Source organism: Larimichthys crocea, chromosome VII, assembly GCF_000972845.2.
Source record: "Larimichthys crocea isolate SSNF chromosome VII, L_crocea_2.0, whole genome shotgun sequence".
Taxonomy (NCBI): domain Eukaryota; kingdom Metazoa; phylum Chordata; class Actinopteri; family Sciaenidae; genus Larimichthys; species Larimichthys crocea.
Window position 1 is genome coordinate 19320697 of NC_040017.1, and position 17047 is coordinate 19337743.

The 17047-nt window shown below is 40.8% G+C and overlaps 1 protein-coding gene across 2 annotated transcripts; it reads left to right on the forward strand.

Annotated features, from left to right (window-relative positions):
• The first annotated feature begins 394 nt into the window (after positions 1-394).
• Positions 395-15300, forward strand: nlrx1 (NLR family member X1). Of its 2 annotated transcripts, none has more exons than XM_027280409.1 (12): positions 395-1008; positions 1561-1614; positions 3141-3295; positions 4336-4726; positions 6218-6449; positions 6712-7879; positions 8148-8331; positions 8434-8529; positions 8987-9073; positions 11564-11812; positions 12932-13142; positions 13606-15300. In XM_027280409.1, the coding sequence occupies exons 2-12, from the start codon at positions 1598-1600 to the stop codon at positions 13753-13755; spliced, it is 2940 nt and encodes a 979-aa protein (XP_027136210.1). In that variant the 5' UTR covers positions 395-1008; positions 1561-1597; the 3' UTR covers positions 13756-15300. The 2 variants fall into 2 exon arrangements, with proteins under 2 accessions (XP_027136210.1, XP_019109944.1); XM_019254399.2 differs by having other exon boundaries at positions 396-1008; positions 4333-4726.
• Positions 15301-17047: the final 1747 nt, after the last annotated feature.

Below are 17047 nucleotides of genomic sequence, written 5' to 3' on the forward strand. Positions count from 1 at the left end.
ACAGTAGATTAAATAGTACACTCAACATAATAGGGAAACATCCAACTGGTCTATGTAGCTGTGGGGGGAGAGAGACAGTGGAGCATGTGATGGTTGAATGTCATGGTTATGAAAGGGAGAGGGGAGATGATGGCAGGGTTGCGGAGGACAGGAGCAGTGGAGAAAAGCTTCAAAAGTATAATAGAATGTGGGAAATGTAGAGAACGGAAGAAAATCATAATGGGGTATCTTGTTTTAACTGGGTTAATAAAAAGAATTTAAAGGGAAAGGAAATTAAATAGTAAATAAGTAAAGTCCAGAAGATGGCGGTATATGCAACTATAAGGATGCCGACTGCCGTAAAACACCAAAGAAGAAGAAGGGTATGGTCTGTTTGTAAAACTGCCTCTCTCTTAAAATACACCAACTGACTATACTAGCCAGCTATTTGAATCGTCACCTATTTAAGACGCCAGCTTATTTATGTATAATGAATCTTAAATAATCCTAAAAAGAGTTATCGTCGTTTAGATATCGTATGATTCTGCCTATCGTAGATTGTTTCTAATTTTATATTAGCGGGATGTTTTATATACTATAAATACGCCTTATGGCGTACCTGTCTTACGGTAGCTGAGTGGTTAAGCACATCGCCACCTGTTGTATTTTATATAAAATACGCTATGATGGTGTCAGCGTAAATAGGCTAACTAATGCACCAATGTTATCCTCAAGTCATTATCATCATAGCGTATTTTATACTTTTGTATTTTATTTTATTTTATTTTAGCAGTCAGCTTTCAGGCTTCCGACTGTGCTCTATTTGCAGAGAATCTTTGAAAGTCCTTCCGTACAGTGGAAACAAACTGTAGCTTCACGGTTGTCAAGCGGAACAGCATAGAAGTCATTTTGTGAGAACATAACTGTCTTTGTTATGTAGTGAACACAGCAGCACAGAATGACTTCCAGGAAAACGTAACGTCAATGACCGGACACAGCGACCGACGGAAAACGGGACGACAGACTGCAGTGAGTGATTGTGATTTGATTTTCTGTGACTTGGCATTTCAAATTTTACTCTGCATGGACATAACCTCTTGACTTAACCTTACCTTTAACTTTAAACACACAGTGACACTAGCTGTCTGGCTGCAGGGACATATTTAGCTAACGTTACAGTACTACAACATTTAGCTAACGTTCCATTTGGCTGCATGCCTAGTGGCCACTCTCTCTGTCTGTCTACTTCAGACTGTCAGACTTCCTCGGCCCTGAGCTCGCTGCGGTAACACTATCTACACTTTAAAAACGAGTGCCCGACTACATCGGTTTGTACAGTAAAGCGTGTGAGCGGCTTCATGGTGCCTTCAAAACTCTTGGAAACTCACTAATCAAATAATAATCTTTTTTCTAAGATACGATTTAGAAAAGTCATTAAATAAATCAAATTGTTTTCTGACAACTCCACCTGATTCTTGTTCTACATGTCCCAAGCTACCTCTGTGGTGAATTTCAAGTTCTTTTACTGTTGTTCACAAAGGCACACATTGTCTCATTTTATATGCTAACTGTTTTTCACAGAAGCTTCTCTGACACAAAGCAGCAGCAGAACAAAAGGATGAGTTCACTGTACAGGTTGGTGACAAACTTGTGTTGATATCTTTAGTGACTTACTCAGAGTTTGGGATGCACATGGTACAGAGTCTCTTTTGATCTTTTTGATATAGCTGTGCTTGGACACAGTGACAGACACTTCAGACATTACAGCTGCTTAATGTGTGAGAACAGATTGTAAATACAGCGACCTCTCTTTGAAATATTTGTAACTATTTGTAAGTGTAATTAACTGCAACAGCCTTTCTCAGCTCACAGAACTAATGTACACTTGCTATAATGATGTGACATGGTTTTTGGTGTAGTCACAGGAGCAGCACACCACACTAATGTGACTCAGGCCTGATGTTGGGTGTGGTGGAGTTGTTTTGTGGTTTGAGTGTTATTTAATTTATAGTGCAAATATAAAGACTGTCATAGTGAGAATGAGGGCAGTCCAAAAGCAGGTGGTGTGGTCATTTTCAAAACTAGCATAACAGAAAAGGTCCATGTGGTTTCTTCATGGTGGAGTGGTATGGCAGTGGATACTTTTGTATTTCTTGGCAATAGCAGAAGGATGAACAGGCTGTGTCTGGAGAGGGTTTTGTCTTTTAGTGTCCTTTGAGCTCTGCACTTGGCTCATCACCTCACTGATATTAGACTAAATGAAGTGAAAGTTGCTGAGACACAATTTCTCTCTTCTGCTTTTGAAAAGAATGGCGAGTGAAAGGTATTTACTCTCCAGATCAACGTGTGCTTTCTTAAGTAGATCAGTAAGCAGATGAGGTGGCAGCATGTCCAGGAGACAGGCCATTGATTTTCAAAGCTCAGACCGAATTAGGGAATGTTTCTATTACAGAAATCGAAGAAATCATGAGCCGTAAGTGATGATATAAAGTCATTTCACGACATTTCTATGTTAATATGTTCTTATTAGACTAACTTTAATTGAATTATAATAGTAATTAATAGTGTCCACACCTCTAATCCAGTAACTGAGATGAATTCAGCCCCTCTCATCACTTTTGGTCAAGTGATAAATGTCAACCCTCAATGAGTTTGCTGCATATTTCTGTCATGTCTGTGAGGACATCATGTGTCATGTGTATGTAGAACTACAAACAGTTTGAACTCTTCATACACAGTGAGGAGAGGAAGTAGAAGAAGCAGAGGAAGGGAAAACTTGGTGTGTTCACCAAACGTGTTTTATCACAAAACAACTAATATTCACAATGTTGTAGTAGTAAGGAAGTAAAGAATTTACATTGACTGAACAAGTTACAGTATGAATATGAGCTCCACCTATTTATTTTCTGGGCTTTGTATTCTCACTTGATTCCTTCAGTTGACACAAAAAGACAGTCTCAAGGTTTCCATTGCTATTTCAGTGACCAGTTATAAATTTTTCAGAGCAGCATTAGACAAGTCTCGGTGAGTTTCTGGGCGTAGTTATGTATGTTTGCATGAATGTCAGTGCCTTGGAGGTATGTCATTTTACTTGCTACAACCTGCAAACAGCCTAATTGTGATCCCAACTGAACTAACCTGTGTTGTGTGGTGTTTTTCAGACCTCTAAACCAGCTGCTCACAGTGTGGAGGTGGAAGAGGATGGTGGGGGTTACTCTCCACCCAGCCACTGCTACTACTCAGAGCAGCACCTTCTGCTCCACCACCTCAGAACCCAGAACAGTGAAAAGCTCTGTTCACTGTGAACACACAGAATGTAAATTTTAAGTTTCAATGCAGTTTTAGCTGTCAGTCATAAGCTGTAGAACAATGGCAAAGGTGACCATAGAGGGTTAGGTTTATATGTACCATGCACACACAGGATGCTGATGATAACACATTCCTGCCACCAGTGCATGATTATTTGATTTAACAACATGGAAAATTGGTATTTATTTCTACCATTTTTGAAGATGCAGAGGAGACTGATGAACTGCTCTAATCTGACATGCTCCACATAAACAAAAGAACAGAACAGACCTATTTGTTGTATAAGTGTGTACGGGTATCTCGTAGCAGCTTTGTGTCATTTGCACATGATTTAAAGATAGTGGGCAGCTGTATGTAATGTCATTATGCTGTTCTTCAGTCAGAGGCTGCAGATTTATCATCACGTGTCCTGCTTTCTTCAGATGGCTGGTTTTGATTGAATTGATATAGTATGTATGGTACAGCATAAAGCATCTGTGAAATGCATGCAAGTAAGAGTCAGTTATTAATTTATGAATAAATGCAGACTGCTTTAACAACATTCATGCTTTAATTCTGCACCTGTAAACTGTGCACTCAAAAATATACAACACAGGCAGACAAAGCCAATATCAAGGTCAACATTGACTGCCATTTAAAATATGTAGACAGACTCTTTGTTTGTTTACTTACAGGCTAAATGTTGTGTTGTTACATTAGTTGTAAATACAATGATGGTGCAACCTTCATGTGCAATTTGGCGTTGCGATCATCTGATTAGTGGACGACCACTCTACCTCCTGAGCTACAACTGTCCCAAGTGTCAGTGATGGTAGTAGTAAGTCTATTTAGTGTATCTAGTCATTTGTGGAGCCAGGGTGTACACATTTATTTTTTGTCTACTGTATTTTACTGAAAAACATTCAGTCTGAGGGAGCTTTGGAAGTCGAGTCTGACGGTCCTTCACAAGTGCTCCAAGTTTAGATCTGTGCTGCCACATTGATAGATCTGTGTCTAAGAATATGGAACACACTCAGAATCTAACACACCTTTTTTCTCTCATAGTAGATCCTATAGAGATCCACAAGAGGAAGCTCCTCTTGTGGTTCAGTCACCTTCCCCAGGAGGAGAAACAGTTTGGTGGCTACTTCAGCCCAGAGACCATGCATGTGGATCCACTGATCCTGGAAAGGAAGGCAGAGGAGGCTACAGGTCTCCTCAGCTCCCCTCTCCAAACCAGCTCCCCTTCTAATGCCTCTGTGACTGTGGAACAACTGTTTGAGCCCAGTGATACCTGGAGTGACGGTCGGGGGCTTAATGTGTTGCTGTATGGGGCTGTTGGAACAGGGAAAAGTACAGTGGTCCGAAAGCTGGTGCTGGATTGGTGCGCTGGAACCACCCTGACCCACTTCAAGCTGCTGATACCTTTCTCCTGTGAGGACCTCGGCCAATTGTCAAAGTAAGATATCTTTCTCTTACCCACCTGTCCTTTGTCATATACAGTATATGTGATATGTTGAATTAAGAATCATGTACTAATATTACCCCATTATAAGCAAAGACTATAAAGTTCACACTACATCATATCAAGAAGGTGTGGGATACAAAAAATGACAACCAGCCAACCCAGTCTAAAATACATGTGAATGCAATTGGTAAATGATTTGTATTCACAAAGCACCTTTCAGCCAACGCCTGTCACTTTCACACATTCATACACAGATGGCTGAGGCTGTCATCCGTCAGGAGCGATAGACTCTTTCTATCAAATGGACAGACAAATTCCCCATTCAGACCAAGACAAAAAATAAACCCACCCAGAATTCTGTCACCTGTAATATTAAACAGCTTTTAAGAGATAAGATCAAATAAGATCAGAACTATTACAGAACTATGTAGAAAAAAGTCATGAAGTCATGCTGGTGTTAAAGAGTCTGACAGCTGTTGTTGCTCTTACACAGTGGAAGTAGCAGCCTGTTCTTGAAGGAGTTGCTTAAGGCCTCCACAGTCTCATGCACAGGGTGAGAGGAGCTGTTCATGATGGATGTCAGCTTTGCTAACTGGACCTCTTGACCTGTTTTTTCTGTCTCTCGCTGTGCTTCCTCCTCCCCAACAAATAACTGCATAAAATATTACAGATGGCACCACAGTGTCATAGAAAGACTTTAACAGTCCTGCACACTCTATAGGACTCCAGTCTCCTCTCAGCAACTTTGACTTTGTTTTTGTACAGGACATCTGTGTTGTCAGACCAGTTCAGTTTATTGTTAAGGTGAGCACACAGGTATTTGTATTCTCCCACCATCTTGATATCCAACCCCTGGATATTGACCGGTCTAGTCTAAGGTGTCTTCCTCCTGAAGTCGATTACCATTTTCTTCATTTTGCTGGTGGTGATGTGAAAGTGGTTGAGAGTGCACCAGTCGATGAAAGCTATGATGATCCCCCTGCATCCCTGCTCATTTCCTTCTAATATACATGATGGCTGTATAATCAGCCAACTTCTGGAGGTGACAGGTGTCAGTGTTGTGCCTGAAGTCTGATGTGTACAGGGTGAACAGAAAAGGAGGGCTCCTGTGCTGCAAATTACCACATCAGACATACAGTCATGAACCTCCCTTAAGGCAAAAATACAGTATAAAATATAATTAAAACATAAAAAAATGAAAAACAATGCATACATCCATTTACATACACTATACAGAACACCAGTCCATGAATTATTTCATGTGGTCATTTAGGGCAGCGATGGCCTTAGCATAGAAGTTGTTTTTTTAGTCTGTTTGTGTGGGTTTTTAATGTCCTGTATCGCCTGCCTGAGGGTAATTGTTCAAATATAATGTGGCCGGGGTGGGATGGGTCCTTGATGATGTTCTGGGCTCTTTTGAACAATGACTTCTGCATCATTTTGCTGTCAGTAAATACCAAGTGACAAATTTCCTCCACATAGGGTGTCTTCTTTAAGGGACCTTGTGAGTAGGAAGTATCTCTACCTCAGAAAACACCCCTTGCTGAGTGGGGAGGGAAACCAGGCCAAGGATGTGTTATTCCTCTTCAATGGGATGGAGAAAATGAAGCTCGACTTCCGGATTGGAGCCACAGAGCTTTGCAGTGATCCTAATGAGCCGCTACCTCCAGGGGCAGTCATGGTGAACCTGCTGAGGAAGTACCTCCTGCCTGAGGTAAGGAACAGTCCACCATTTATTTTTTTCAGTTCTATTTGTCTGGAATCTGTTTCAGACTATCATGTATTCATTTGTATTTGTGTAGAATGTAATACTGTCATGAACCATGCAGACAACGTTAAGGGTTACTCCGTTTCCTCAATCCAAATGATCTTTTTAAATTTTTAATACTTATTGTTTATGTTTGCTATTGTTTGAAAAGTTTATTTCAACATTTATAAGCTGTGATTATGGAAGTTGGTTGTTGTACTTTTCCCAGTCCAGCATCTTGGTTACCACCAGACTGTCTGCCTTGGACCGTATCCCTCAGAAGTATGTGAGTCGCTTTGCACAGATTTGTGGCTTTAATGACCCAGACCGCCAGCGGGCTTACTTCACTGGCCGCCTACTGCAGCAGAGTGGGGACACTGCACGTAACCATGAGGCCCAGGCTCTTATAGAGCTGCTCTACCTAAACCTCCAGAGAGAAAGCCAGCTGGCTGCAGCCTGCTTCTTCCCCTCATACTGCTGGCTCACTTGTGCTACCTTACACTTCCTCCATTTTACAGACGCAAAGGCTCCCATTCGCACACTGACTGGGATATACACCAGTTTCCTCAGGCTTAACTTTGGGGGTGAGGTGCTGAGCACAGGAACAGGGACAAATGTGCCCATTCAGGAGCACCACACTTCTCTGATGTTATATGTAGTCCGTACAGTTGGTAAACTTGCGTTTGAAGGAGTGACATACAGACGCACATCGTTCTCAGAAAAGGAACTGGAGCAGTGGATAGGGGGAAAGACCAAAACAGATGAGGAGCTACGTCAGCTTGCTATGTTCCGGACTGATGTGCTAGACTTCTTCTTGGCTCCCTGTGTAGAAAGTAGTAAGCATTTTCCAGAAGAACCAAGTGAGAATGATGAGAGGCGGTATGTGTTTGCCGTGCCAGCCATGCAGGAGTACCTGGCAGCTCTCTATGTGGTTCTAGGAGAGAACAAATCGGCACTCCAGAAGCTGACGAAGCAGGTGTCTGTGGCCATTGGTCAGGCGAGTGAGGATGTTAATGCCCTCGTCAGCATCCTGTCTAAGTTCATCCCCCTCCGAATCTTTGCTGTATTTAACCTCCTCAAGCTTTTTCCAAAGCTCTATGAGAAAATCACCAGTCACAACAAAGGCAGCATTGCCAGGACCATGGCAGCTGAGTTATTCCGCACTGAGGACAGCTACAACGAGGATGTCCTGGATCAGGTGGAGCAAAGCCTCCTAGGAGTGCATGGTCCACAGCCAGAACAGTCCAGTGAAGGCCAGCCTTTTGAGCTCTACCCTATCTTCATGGGTGGGCTGTTGCATTATGGTAACCGTGTCCTTCTCCAGCAACTTGGCTGCAGCATTCAGAGCACCACTGTGGCCCAAATCACAAGTGCCCTCAGGAAGTACCTTGTCAGAGGTAACGTGTTTTTTTCAGTCTTGCTTATACAGTATGCATTGTTTTCAATCATACTATGATATCTTGAAATACCCCCTTTTTACTCATAACTGGGTAGTATGAGTTGAGACAAACCAAATTAAGGAAATAAATGGTGGAGCACAAATTGAGTAAAACTGTGGCCCTGTCTATGCCAGGAGTGGAGGGATTTGGTGCATGTATTTGAATTGGCTAAATTTGACAGAAACCTGTGTGAATGATGAGAATATTTTATCTTATTTTATGCCAGAGCTCAGCAAGCCACAGCCACCAGAGGAGCTGATGGATCTGCTGGTCCTTCTGTATGAATTTCAGAACCCCCGACTGACTGCTGAGGTTCTGGCTTCAATGAGAAGCATCTGCCTTACAAACATTCGTATGACGTCATTAAAATGTTTTGTACTGAGTTCCGTGCTCTCATGTGCCCCTGCAAGGTAAACCATGAATGTGTGTGAGTGTATTTTAAATAGTTTGGCTGAGATTATAGCAAGATTTTATTTTTATTTTTTTCAAAACCTTAAAATGTCTTCCTCTAGTTATCGTCTTGAAGTGCTGGACCTGTCCTCCTGTCTCCTGACTCATGACATGCTTCAGATGCTTTGGCCTGCCTTCAGACACACACATAACCTCAAGTGAGACAAACTCAGTAACTCTTCTGTTGTGGTTTGCAGTGAGCATCATGGACTAACAAAGATCATGCGTTCTGTTTATAAAGGTTTTTGAGCATCTTGTCTTTGTGCTGTCTTTAGGAGTTGGTCGGGATATTTAATTTTTATTTCCTCTGGTTCTGTGGGTAATCCACAGTTCTTGCCTGGATTTCTTAGCCCAGTTTAAGTTACCTTCAAGCCAAGAATCCAGCTTGGAGTCTTCACCTAGCAATGAGCTAGCTAAGGGACCTGGGCCACCAGGGTTCAGTTGGCGTCCAGTCCGGCCTATTCTGATGATATTTTGGTCTCTTTTGAAATTATCTAGAGCATAATCGTCAAGTTTTAATGAAGTGTTGATCTTAAGTGCATGCATTTGAATTGGCTTGGGTGAGTCATCCAGCATGTTATGCTGTGTGTTGCTGCCTGTCTCTGTTGTCCTCAGTCTACAGTTTAACAGCCTGGGTCCTGAGTCCTGCATCCTCCTGAGAGATCTGCTACTAGACCCCAAGAGTTCTATTAGATCTCTACAGTAAGACTGTTTTATTCATGTCTTTATTTATTTTATCCTGTGTCCAATGGAATTGTTTCTTTACTGTGTTGCTGTCTTTAAATTCAGTGTATTCGGATTTTGGGTACTTGTGCACATTCTGTTCACAGCAGCTCTCCTCTGTGATATGATTTTCAAATAATTTAACATGAGAAAAATGAGAAAAGGGCACAGATTTAGATTTCACCTGTAGCATATACAGCAGGGTCTGGTTATCTTACTAAAAATGAGCTATGAGGTTCTTCTGATCCCTGCCCCTTCCAACTCTCACTGTGTATACTTCATGTTGGCTTTAAGTGCAATGTATACAGCTTTATCTTTTTGCTTACTCCAATGTTGGAATACTGCCTGACCCAATGGAAAATCAAGGTAAGCACATGAAAGTGAAAGTACCCTGAAGTTATCTGAGAACAAAGAACTGTTTCTCCATGGTCACAATCATGGTTAGACCATGTTGACCCAACAGCAGACAGAGCTGACTGCCAGACACTGCCTCCACATGTCTCAAATTCAAATAATGACATTTATTAAGCCTAAATTAACATGGACAACAAATTTGTCAACTAAATTTGAGAGAAACAAAAGTATTTACTTCAACTCATGGAAATGGGAGCATAAACAACCCACATAGCAAAATTGGTCTGGCCCTGTTCTGGCCCAAACAATGCACTTACACCCAACCAAGTACCGTAAAGAATAATGGCCCTTTTATGGCCCAGATCTCATTTGCCAGAGGTGGCCAGGCCACCAGTGTGTCTGCAGCTGGCCCTGTGCTGGTCCAGAACAGTTTCAGCACTGGCACCAGATGACAAATCATTCATACTCACATTCACACCTACGGAGAATTTAGAGTCACCAATTAACCTATTAACTGCCACTTACAATCATATAAATAATTAATAATAATTAATGGGTTAGGAGTGGGGTGGTGGTGTGTGAGACACCAGTAATTGTAGAAATATACCAACAAACCTTTTTTCAATCCATCAGCCCAACCATCACACCAGCTATCACACGTGATAAATGTGTCACTGACCTCTGGCACTTTTCCCATCGCATTCAAAGCAGCTCGGGTAACACCCGGTAACAACCCTGCTCAGGTTAAGAACTATCGTCTTGTCTCACTTCTTCCATTCTTATTCAAAACTATTATAAACGCTCAGAATTCCTTCTACAGAACTATCTTCTTGATCTTAATCAATCTGGTCTCAAGAGTGGTCACTCGACTGAAATTGCTCTGCTGTCTGTGACAGAAGTCCTTAAAAGAAGCATTATCCGCTCACATGGCTTTTTGTATCGCTGCAATGCAGATGACACTGCACAGTGAAACCCCTTCAGGTGTGTTACGAGAATTTTTAAAGAAAAACTCTTGAATAAGGAGGACTGGATTCAAAGCATCAAAATTTAAGTTGAATTTATTGTACTGTACAAGAAGGAGCGTTTAACAGTGCAACAGAGAAAAGGCTCCCTGTGGAGCTCTGACAGTTGGTTCTTATACAATTGATAATGGGCTGTCTCAACCCCTGCAAATTGTTAACAGACAATTTGCATAAAGCATCTAAACATTTTTCTTTTCCCTTAATCAGTATTCAGCATATCCCCAATCTAGATGTCACCTCTCTGACCTGTCCCTGACCCTCTGTTCTGGAATTCCTCTATTTATACATTAACCTGAACTTTACCTTACCCTGCCAGTCTCAGTAAAACAGCAATAAAGGGAAGTGCCCTCAAGACATGTAATAAATAGGAACACACACACACACACATCATTTGATTTAAAAAATCTGCATAGCAGTATAATCCTAATTTTTATAACAAGGTGTTCCGGAACGCAGCAGCGTGCCTGGTCTACAACCAGCCCAAAAGGTCACATGTCACCCAGATGCTCATCGAGCTCCACTGGCTACCTGTTGCAGCCCGCATTAAATTCAAAGCGCTAATGCTCGCATACAAAGTTGTCTCCGGTACTGCACCTACCTAACCTGAACGCCCTTGTACAGGCATATATTACCTCACGACCACTGTGCTCCTCCAATGAGCAACGCCTGGCTCTGCCACCTGTTTGCTCAAGGCAATCCAAACTCTTATCTTTTGTTGTTCCCTGTTGGTGGAACTCACTACCAGTTCCTACCAGAGCAGGGGTGTTCCTCTCTACATTTAAAAATCTCCTATAGACCCAGCATTTCAGAGATTACCTTCTCTCCTAACACTACATGACAAATCTACTCCTTAAGAATTGTCACAAGCACTTATTGCTACACTAACTTTCTTATCGTACTGTACCTTGATTGTTCCCTTCTCTGTAAGTCGCTTTGGATGAAAGCGTCTGCTAAATGACTAAATGTAAATGTCTATAAATGATATTGTATTATAAATGTGGTCTAGACCTGCTCTATTTGGAAAGTGTCATTAGATAACTTCTGTTATGATTTGGCACTGTATAAATAAAATTACATTGAATTTGTTGTCTAGACTGTGTGACAACCCTCTGCTGGAGTCTGGAGTCTGCATCCTGCTGGAGGCACTGCCAGAGAATCAGTCCCTGACACACCTCTCCCTGATGCACACTGGGCTGGGGGACCAGGGTGCCCTGGAGCTCGCTCAGAGGCTTCAGCAGCACACACTTCAGGAGCTCAATGTAGCCTATAACAACATCGGAGACAATGCTGCTCTAGCTCTGGTGGACGCCTGCAGAGAGCACCCTAGCATTCATACTGTGCAGTAAGTAGCTCTTCACTATATCTACAGCTCTTCATGTTTCTGAAAGCCACAGACAGAATGCAAAAAGTCTAATTGGACAACTTTATTTAAAAAATGTGGTAACACAATGACTTTGAGAGGGACAGAGAGAGAAAGCAAGCACACATTATTAATTCTTACAAATACAATAAAAAGCAATAACTAACATAACATAACATGTATAACACGGCTGACTTCATCTGTTACTGTGTTTCTCTCAGACAGGACAGCACATTTATGGAAAGAGACACAATGCTGACATGAATAATAACATGAATAAATGAAAATAATAAATAAATCCATAAATTTAAGGCATAACACAATTAAAGAAAAAAGACAATACAGAAACAAATAGCCGCTGTTACGGACAGAAAGATTTTAAAAAACTAACAGTTGTAGACGGCCTGTTTGTCTCAAGGTTTATTCTTCATCATCTGTGTTTTTATCAGTAAGCAAACCAGCCCCAGATGACCAAAAGCCTGGTGCTTCATAACAGACAGATGAGAAATCATACAGATGTTTTATAAGCAAGTAATAAAAATAATAATAATGTAAAAGATGTGCGAGTCTTGACAAATAGAGGAGTAAGCTCTAAGAGCCTGCTTGATTTGTGGGAAAGACCTGTTAAGAATGTTTTTTATGGATGTTTTCCCTTCATAAAGCCTTTTAATTTACACTACACATTTTAAGCTCATACCTAGTTGATCAGAGATTGTCTTGAAGTGGCTGTTAAAATGTAGATCTGAGTTCATAATTTGGGACTGATACACTAATGGATCCTCAGAATCCTCAGATTTGTTATTTTGCTTTATAATCTCATTACCTCAGGACATATTATTAATAATAATAATCTCAATAATTAATTTAATAATAATATAATAATAATATATTTAGTTATCAGTGTCATATGAGCTTATAATGAATGAGGTAAATTTGTCAGTAGATGTAGCTTGCCTGAACTAATGACAATTAAAAATCATTTCTAAACATTAAGAACAGGGGAAGAACATACATGAACTGCAGAGACACAATGAAAGTTGACCTTTGTGAACACAAGCTGTCATGTAGTAAGTTGATGTATTATCTTGTGTGTTTGTGTAGCCTGTATTTGAACCCTCTCAGTGATGTCGGGAAGCAGTCCCTGTATGTCCGAGGTGTTCCCAAGAGCCAGAACGCCAGTGGCCGGCGGGTCAGAGTCCTGGCTTCAGTCACTGAAGGCTCAGATATCTCACAGGACTGGCACCCTATCCTCAGCGTGATACGAAAGAATGCCTCCTCCTGGGACCGCGAACGTGTCAAGCAGGAGCTTAAGGTATATAGCAGTCTGCTACACTGCCAAATGTATAGAAACAAAGAAACCCAGTAGGATAATACATCTGCACACATGTGGAACTGATTCCAGAAAATAGTAAAGAGAATTCAGAAGTTCAGAAGTATAATTCAGGTTTTAGTCAGACTCAACCAGTGTGTGTTTTTAAAAGCTTGTTAACGTATGTGTGCATGAAATCTGTCAAGATTATGTCTATTTTCTGTATGAAATCAGAGGATGTGTCTGTCACAGTGCAGCTCTGCTCAGTCACTTTTTTTTCTTTTGTAACATTTTGTGAATCACAGGAAGACAGGAAATGTTTTGGGTGGTGTTAATTTTGCACACCACTCCATGATTGATTGCCACATGTTGATGAGGAGTGTTTGCAGACATGGAACACTCATATGAACAAAAAGGTTCATGAGGTTTTGAGGCATGTCAGTCACCCAGTTCCCCTTGTGTGCAGGTTTTCCTCAGGGATCTGGAGTGGGGGCGTCAGCAGCAGAAGAGCCTCTTGAAAAGGCTGCACTTCCACAGGGTAGAGAAGGGAGTCCAGCAGACTCTGAAGAAGCTGGAGATGGACACTTTGTCTCCACCCACAGAATACACCAAATAAGCATTAAAAAGAAGAAGTGAAATTTATTAAACGTTCAGCAGCACACCAAGGTTCAGTCAGTGTGTCCATGAGATAGAGCTTCATTACTATAAAAGAGATATTTAAAAACCTCAAAAGAGATCTTCCCAAACTAAAGAGCCACATACAATAGTTGTAGTTCAGTCAGGACAATTTGCTGCACATCACTCCCCTCTCTCTATGGCTTTCCTGCTTCAGCTTTCAACTGTCAAATAAAAGTAGTACATAGTGTCATATTTGATTATAGTTACATGTCACTCTTTCTGTTTAATTTTCTGCAGCAGTTTAGCATTGCATTCTTTAAATTGGGAGACTGACTGATTAAAGTGTTCAAACTGAACCTGCGATTTGCGTGAATTTAAAGTCTCTGTAGACTGCTGGCTATGGCCAGTCCACTGAATGGACTGATTTTGTTATTTTTGATGTTGACATGACCTCAGAGGGCAACACGCTAACTGCCCAGGAACATCCTGCACCCAGAACACACTCAAATCTCAAATACAACACATGTATCTGAAACGGTGTCAGCAGACAAACAGTGTGATCTGTACATTAAATGTCAGATGCCAGATCTTTAGCTGCCTTGTTATTTGAAGCCATATGCAGTCACATCTATGCAAATGTTTTTTTGAACCATCCAGCAATGATTGTACATATTGTTCTTTTGTGGATTTATTTCAGCAGATTTAATATATTTATTTTGGCTGCTTTATTAACACAGTCAGTGTGGCTGTAGTTAGTTTGACCTTGTTAATGTGTGTTGGTTGTAGGAAGGAGTGCCAAGACTTTTTAGTTCTGAGTAAAATGTGTCAGTCTTACTTACTTTGGCTTCTATGTTAGATGAACAAAATATTTTCAAAGTGAGGTGTCAAAACATCTAAGACATTACTCAATCTAGCTGGTTGGTTTTTATTAAAGGAACAGTATGTAACTATGTGTAACACTGACAGCTAGTGGTTAAAATGGGTACTATAGTACACTTAAAATACTGAAGAGGCACCATCCATCCATCCATCCATTATCTTTAATTGCTTTTTCCATGGTGCATGCATGGTGGGTTGGGAGCCTATCCCAGCTGACTTTGGGTGAGAGGCGGGGTACATCCTGGACAAGTCACCAGTTTATAACAGGGCACACAGAGACACACAACCATTCACACCTAGAGGCATTTTAGAGTACACCTACACCAATTATGTCTGGCAAGGATAATTTCAAAAGACACACTGGCTGTATTATTGTTGTCAGGAAGATTTTAGTTTTCCTCATCTCTGCTGATATGGCATGGTCATTTTATGATTTCATATAGTACGTTACATATTGGGTTCCTTTAACAGTGAATATGTCTAGACAGTTGTGTGATGATGCATTGGTGCCTCATTTAGCCTTTTACTTCATATCAGAACAAAATGTTGTGATGCATGTTCTGTGCTGTTTATGAAAAGGTTAGCTTTTATGACTAACCAGTGTTGTAATATTGATTGAATGTTATTCAAACCCATTGTATTAAATCTTAGGCTGCAAACAGTTCTCTTAGTTATTAATGTTGTATTTATTTTAGAAGATGACCTGACACTAAAATGTCATTAGTTTTGGAGGTATGTAGTGTTAGACAAATTCAAATGTCTCAATGGGAACCATGTGAACCATGAATGTCATGGTGACTATGATGGACTGTATTTCGACTCTGACCTGCTGCCAGTGCAGGAGCTACATTTGATCAGAACAACAGTACATTTGATAAACTACACAACATGACTGTGACAGTCAGTACTTTAAAATATTATTTACAGACTCAACAGTTTCAACCAGGAGAACTTGGCAAAGGCATTGAGTAAAACCTTCTAAAATGAAGGTTTTACTCAATGCCTTTGCCAAGTTCTCACAGGCAGAAACCCAGAAGCTATTCCACTGACCAGCTGCCCCACACGTTATTTTGTAAGACTGTTAATACATTAACATTTATTTATTAGTCATTTAGCTGACGCTTTTAATCAAAGCGCCTTACAGAGGAGGGGTACTACTGATGCATATGTAAGTAGCATTTAATCTGACAGAGTAATTAAAAAGTAAAGTACTTTTAAAGTACTGCTGTACATTTGTATAAATGATTTGGATTCTTCTATTTAAACATTTGATCTATTCTCTTTGGGAACCAAACTATTATTTCAAGAAGCATTTGAGAAGTTGAGAGGGGAAAGAGCACCCGTTTGTTGTTTTAGGTCAAATCTCCATTTGCAAAGTAACTAATGATTTTAGCTGTCATATGTAATGTAGTGCAGTAAAAAGTACAATATTCTCCGCTGAAATATAGTCAAGTAGAAGTACAAAAAGTAACATATTTGAAAATATACATAGACACCATTACAAAACGTGGACATATTTGCAGTTTTTGCATATTTGCATAGCTGCAGTTTAATTCATTTTAAAAAAATAATTTTGTTGTTGTCCATAAAAACAATAACGACACACAGAGTTCAGAATGACCACCACCTGTCAGCGTCAGGTGTGATGTCAGCTGTGGTGACATAGTGGAGCTGTGTTTTGATGAACTGGTGCACATGAATATTGAAATTTTCTTTTGTAATGTATTCAAACACAGACGTGTGTGTAGTTTTGGTTTTTGTTCCACTGCTGTGCTTCTCTGGATTCTATAATGTTTATCTTGATTATGATATGCTCTGCTTTAAAATATATTAATCATACATTGCCTGTCCAAAAAAAAAAAAAAAAAGTCACCACCTGGATCTGAAACTAAGCAAATCAGTAAAGGCTAAAATACACAGCATGCGGAACAGTTGCAGAACAGCTCTGCTCCGGAACGACAGCGTACTTTGCCGTCCACCAACTCACACATGACCTGTTTGTGATGCGCTCAGGTGCGTCTCCGCCGGCTACCGAGCGTCGCGAGAACGCACGAGATCTCGCGAATTCACGCATAATCGCGCGATATTGCCGGCTGTAGTCTCTTTGACTCCTGCAATGACATTCCACGCCGAATCTTTTTTCTGGTGTCCTTATAAAAAGGATGTGATTACGCCTGAAAACCCCTCACCTGTTGACTTCAGGTCGCCCCCGCCCATTATGACGTGTTCTTGTAATGAAACTCGATCCGCGGTGAACACAGAGTATTTTATAAAAATCAACCAGGGTTTTATTTTGTATTTTGTAGCTGATTTCCTTCCCCGCACGGTCTGCTCTGTGATGAATTTATGCACCGTGCTCCGGCGTCCGTGAGAAATAGAAGCTCTGCGTATGTGTTGCGGAGGGCTGCCGG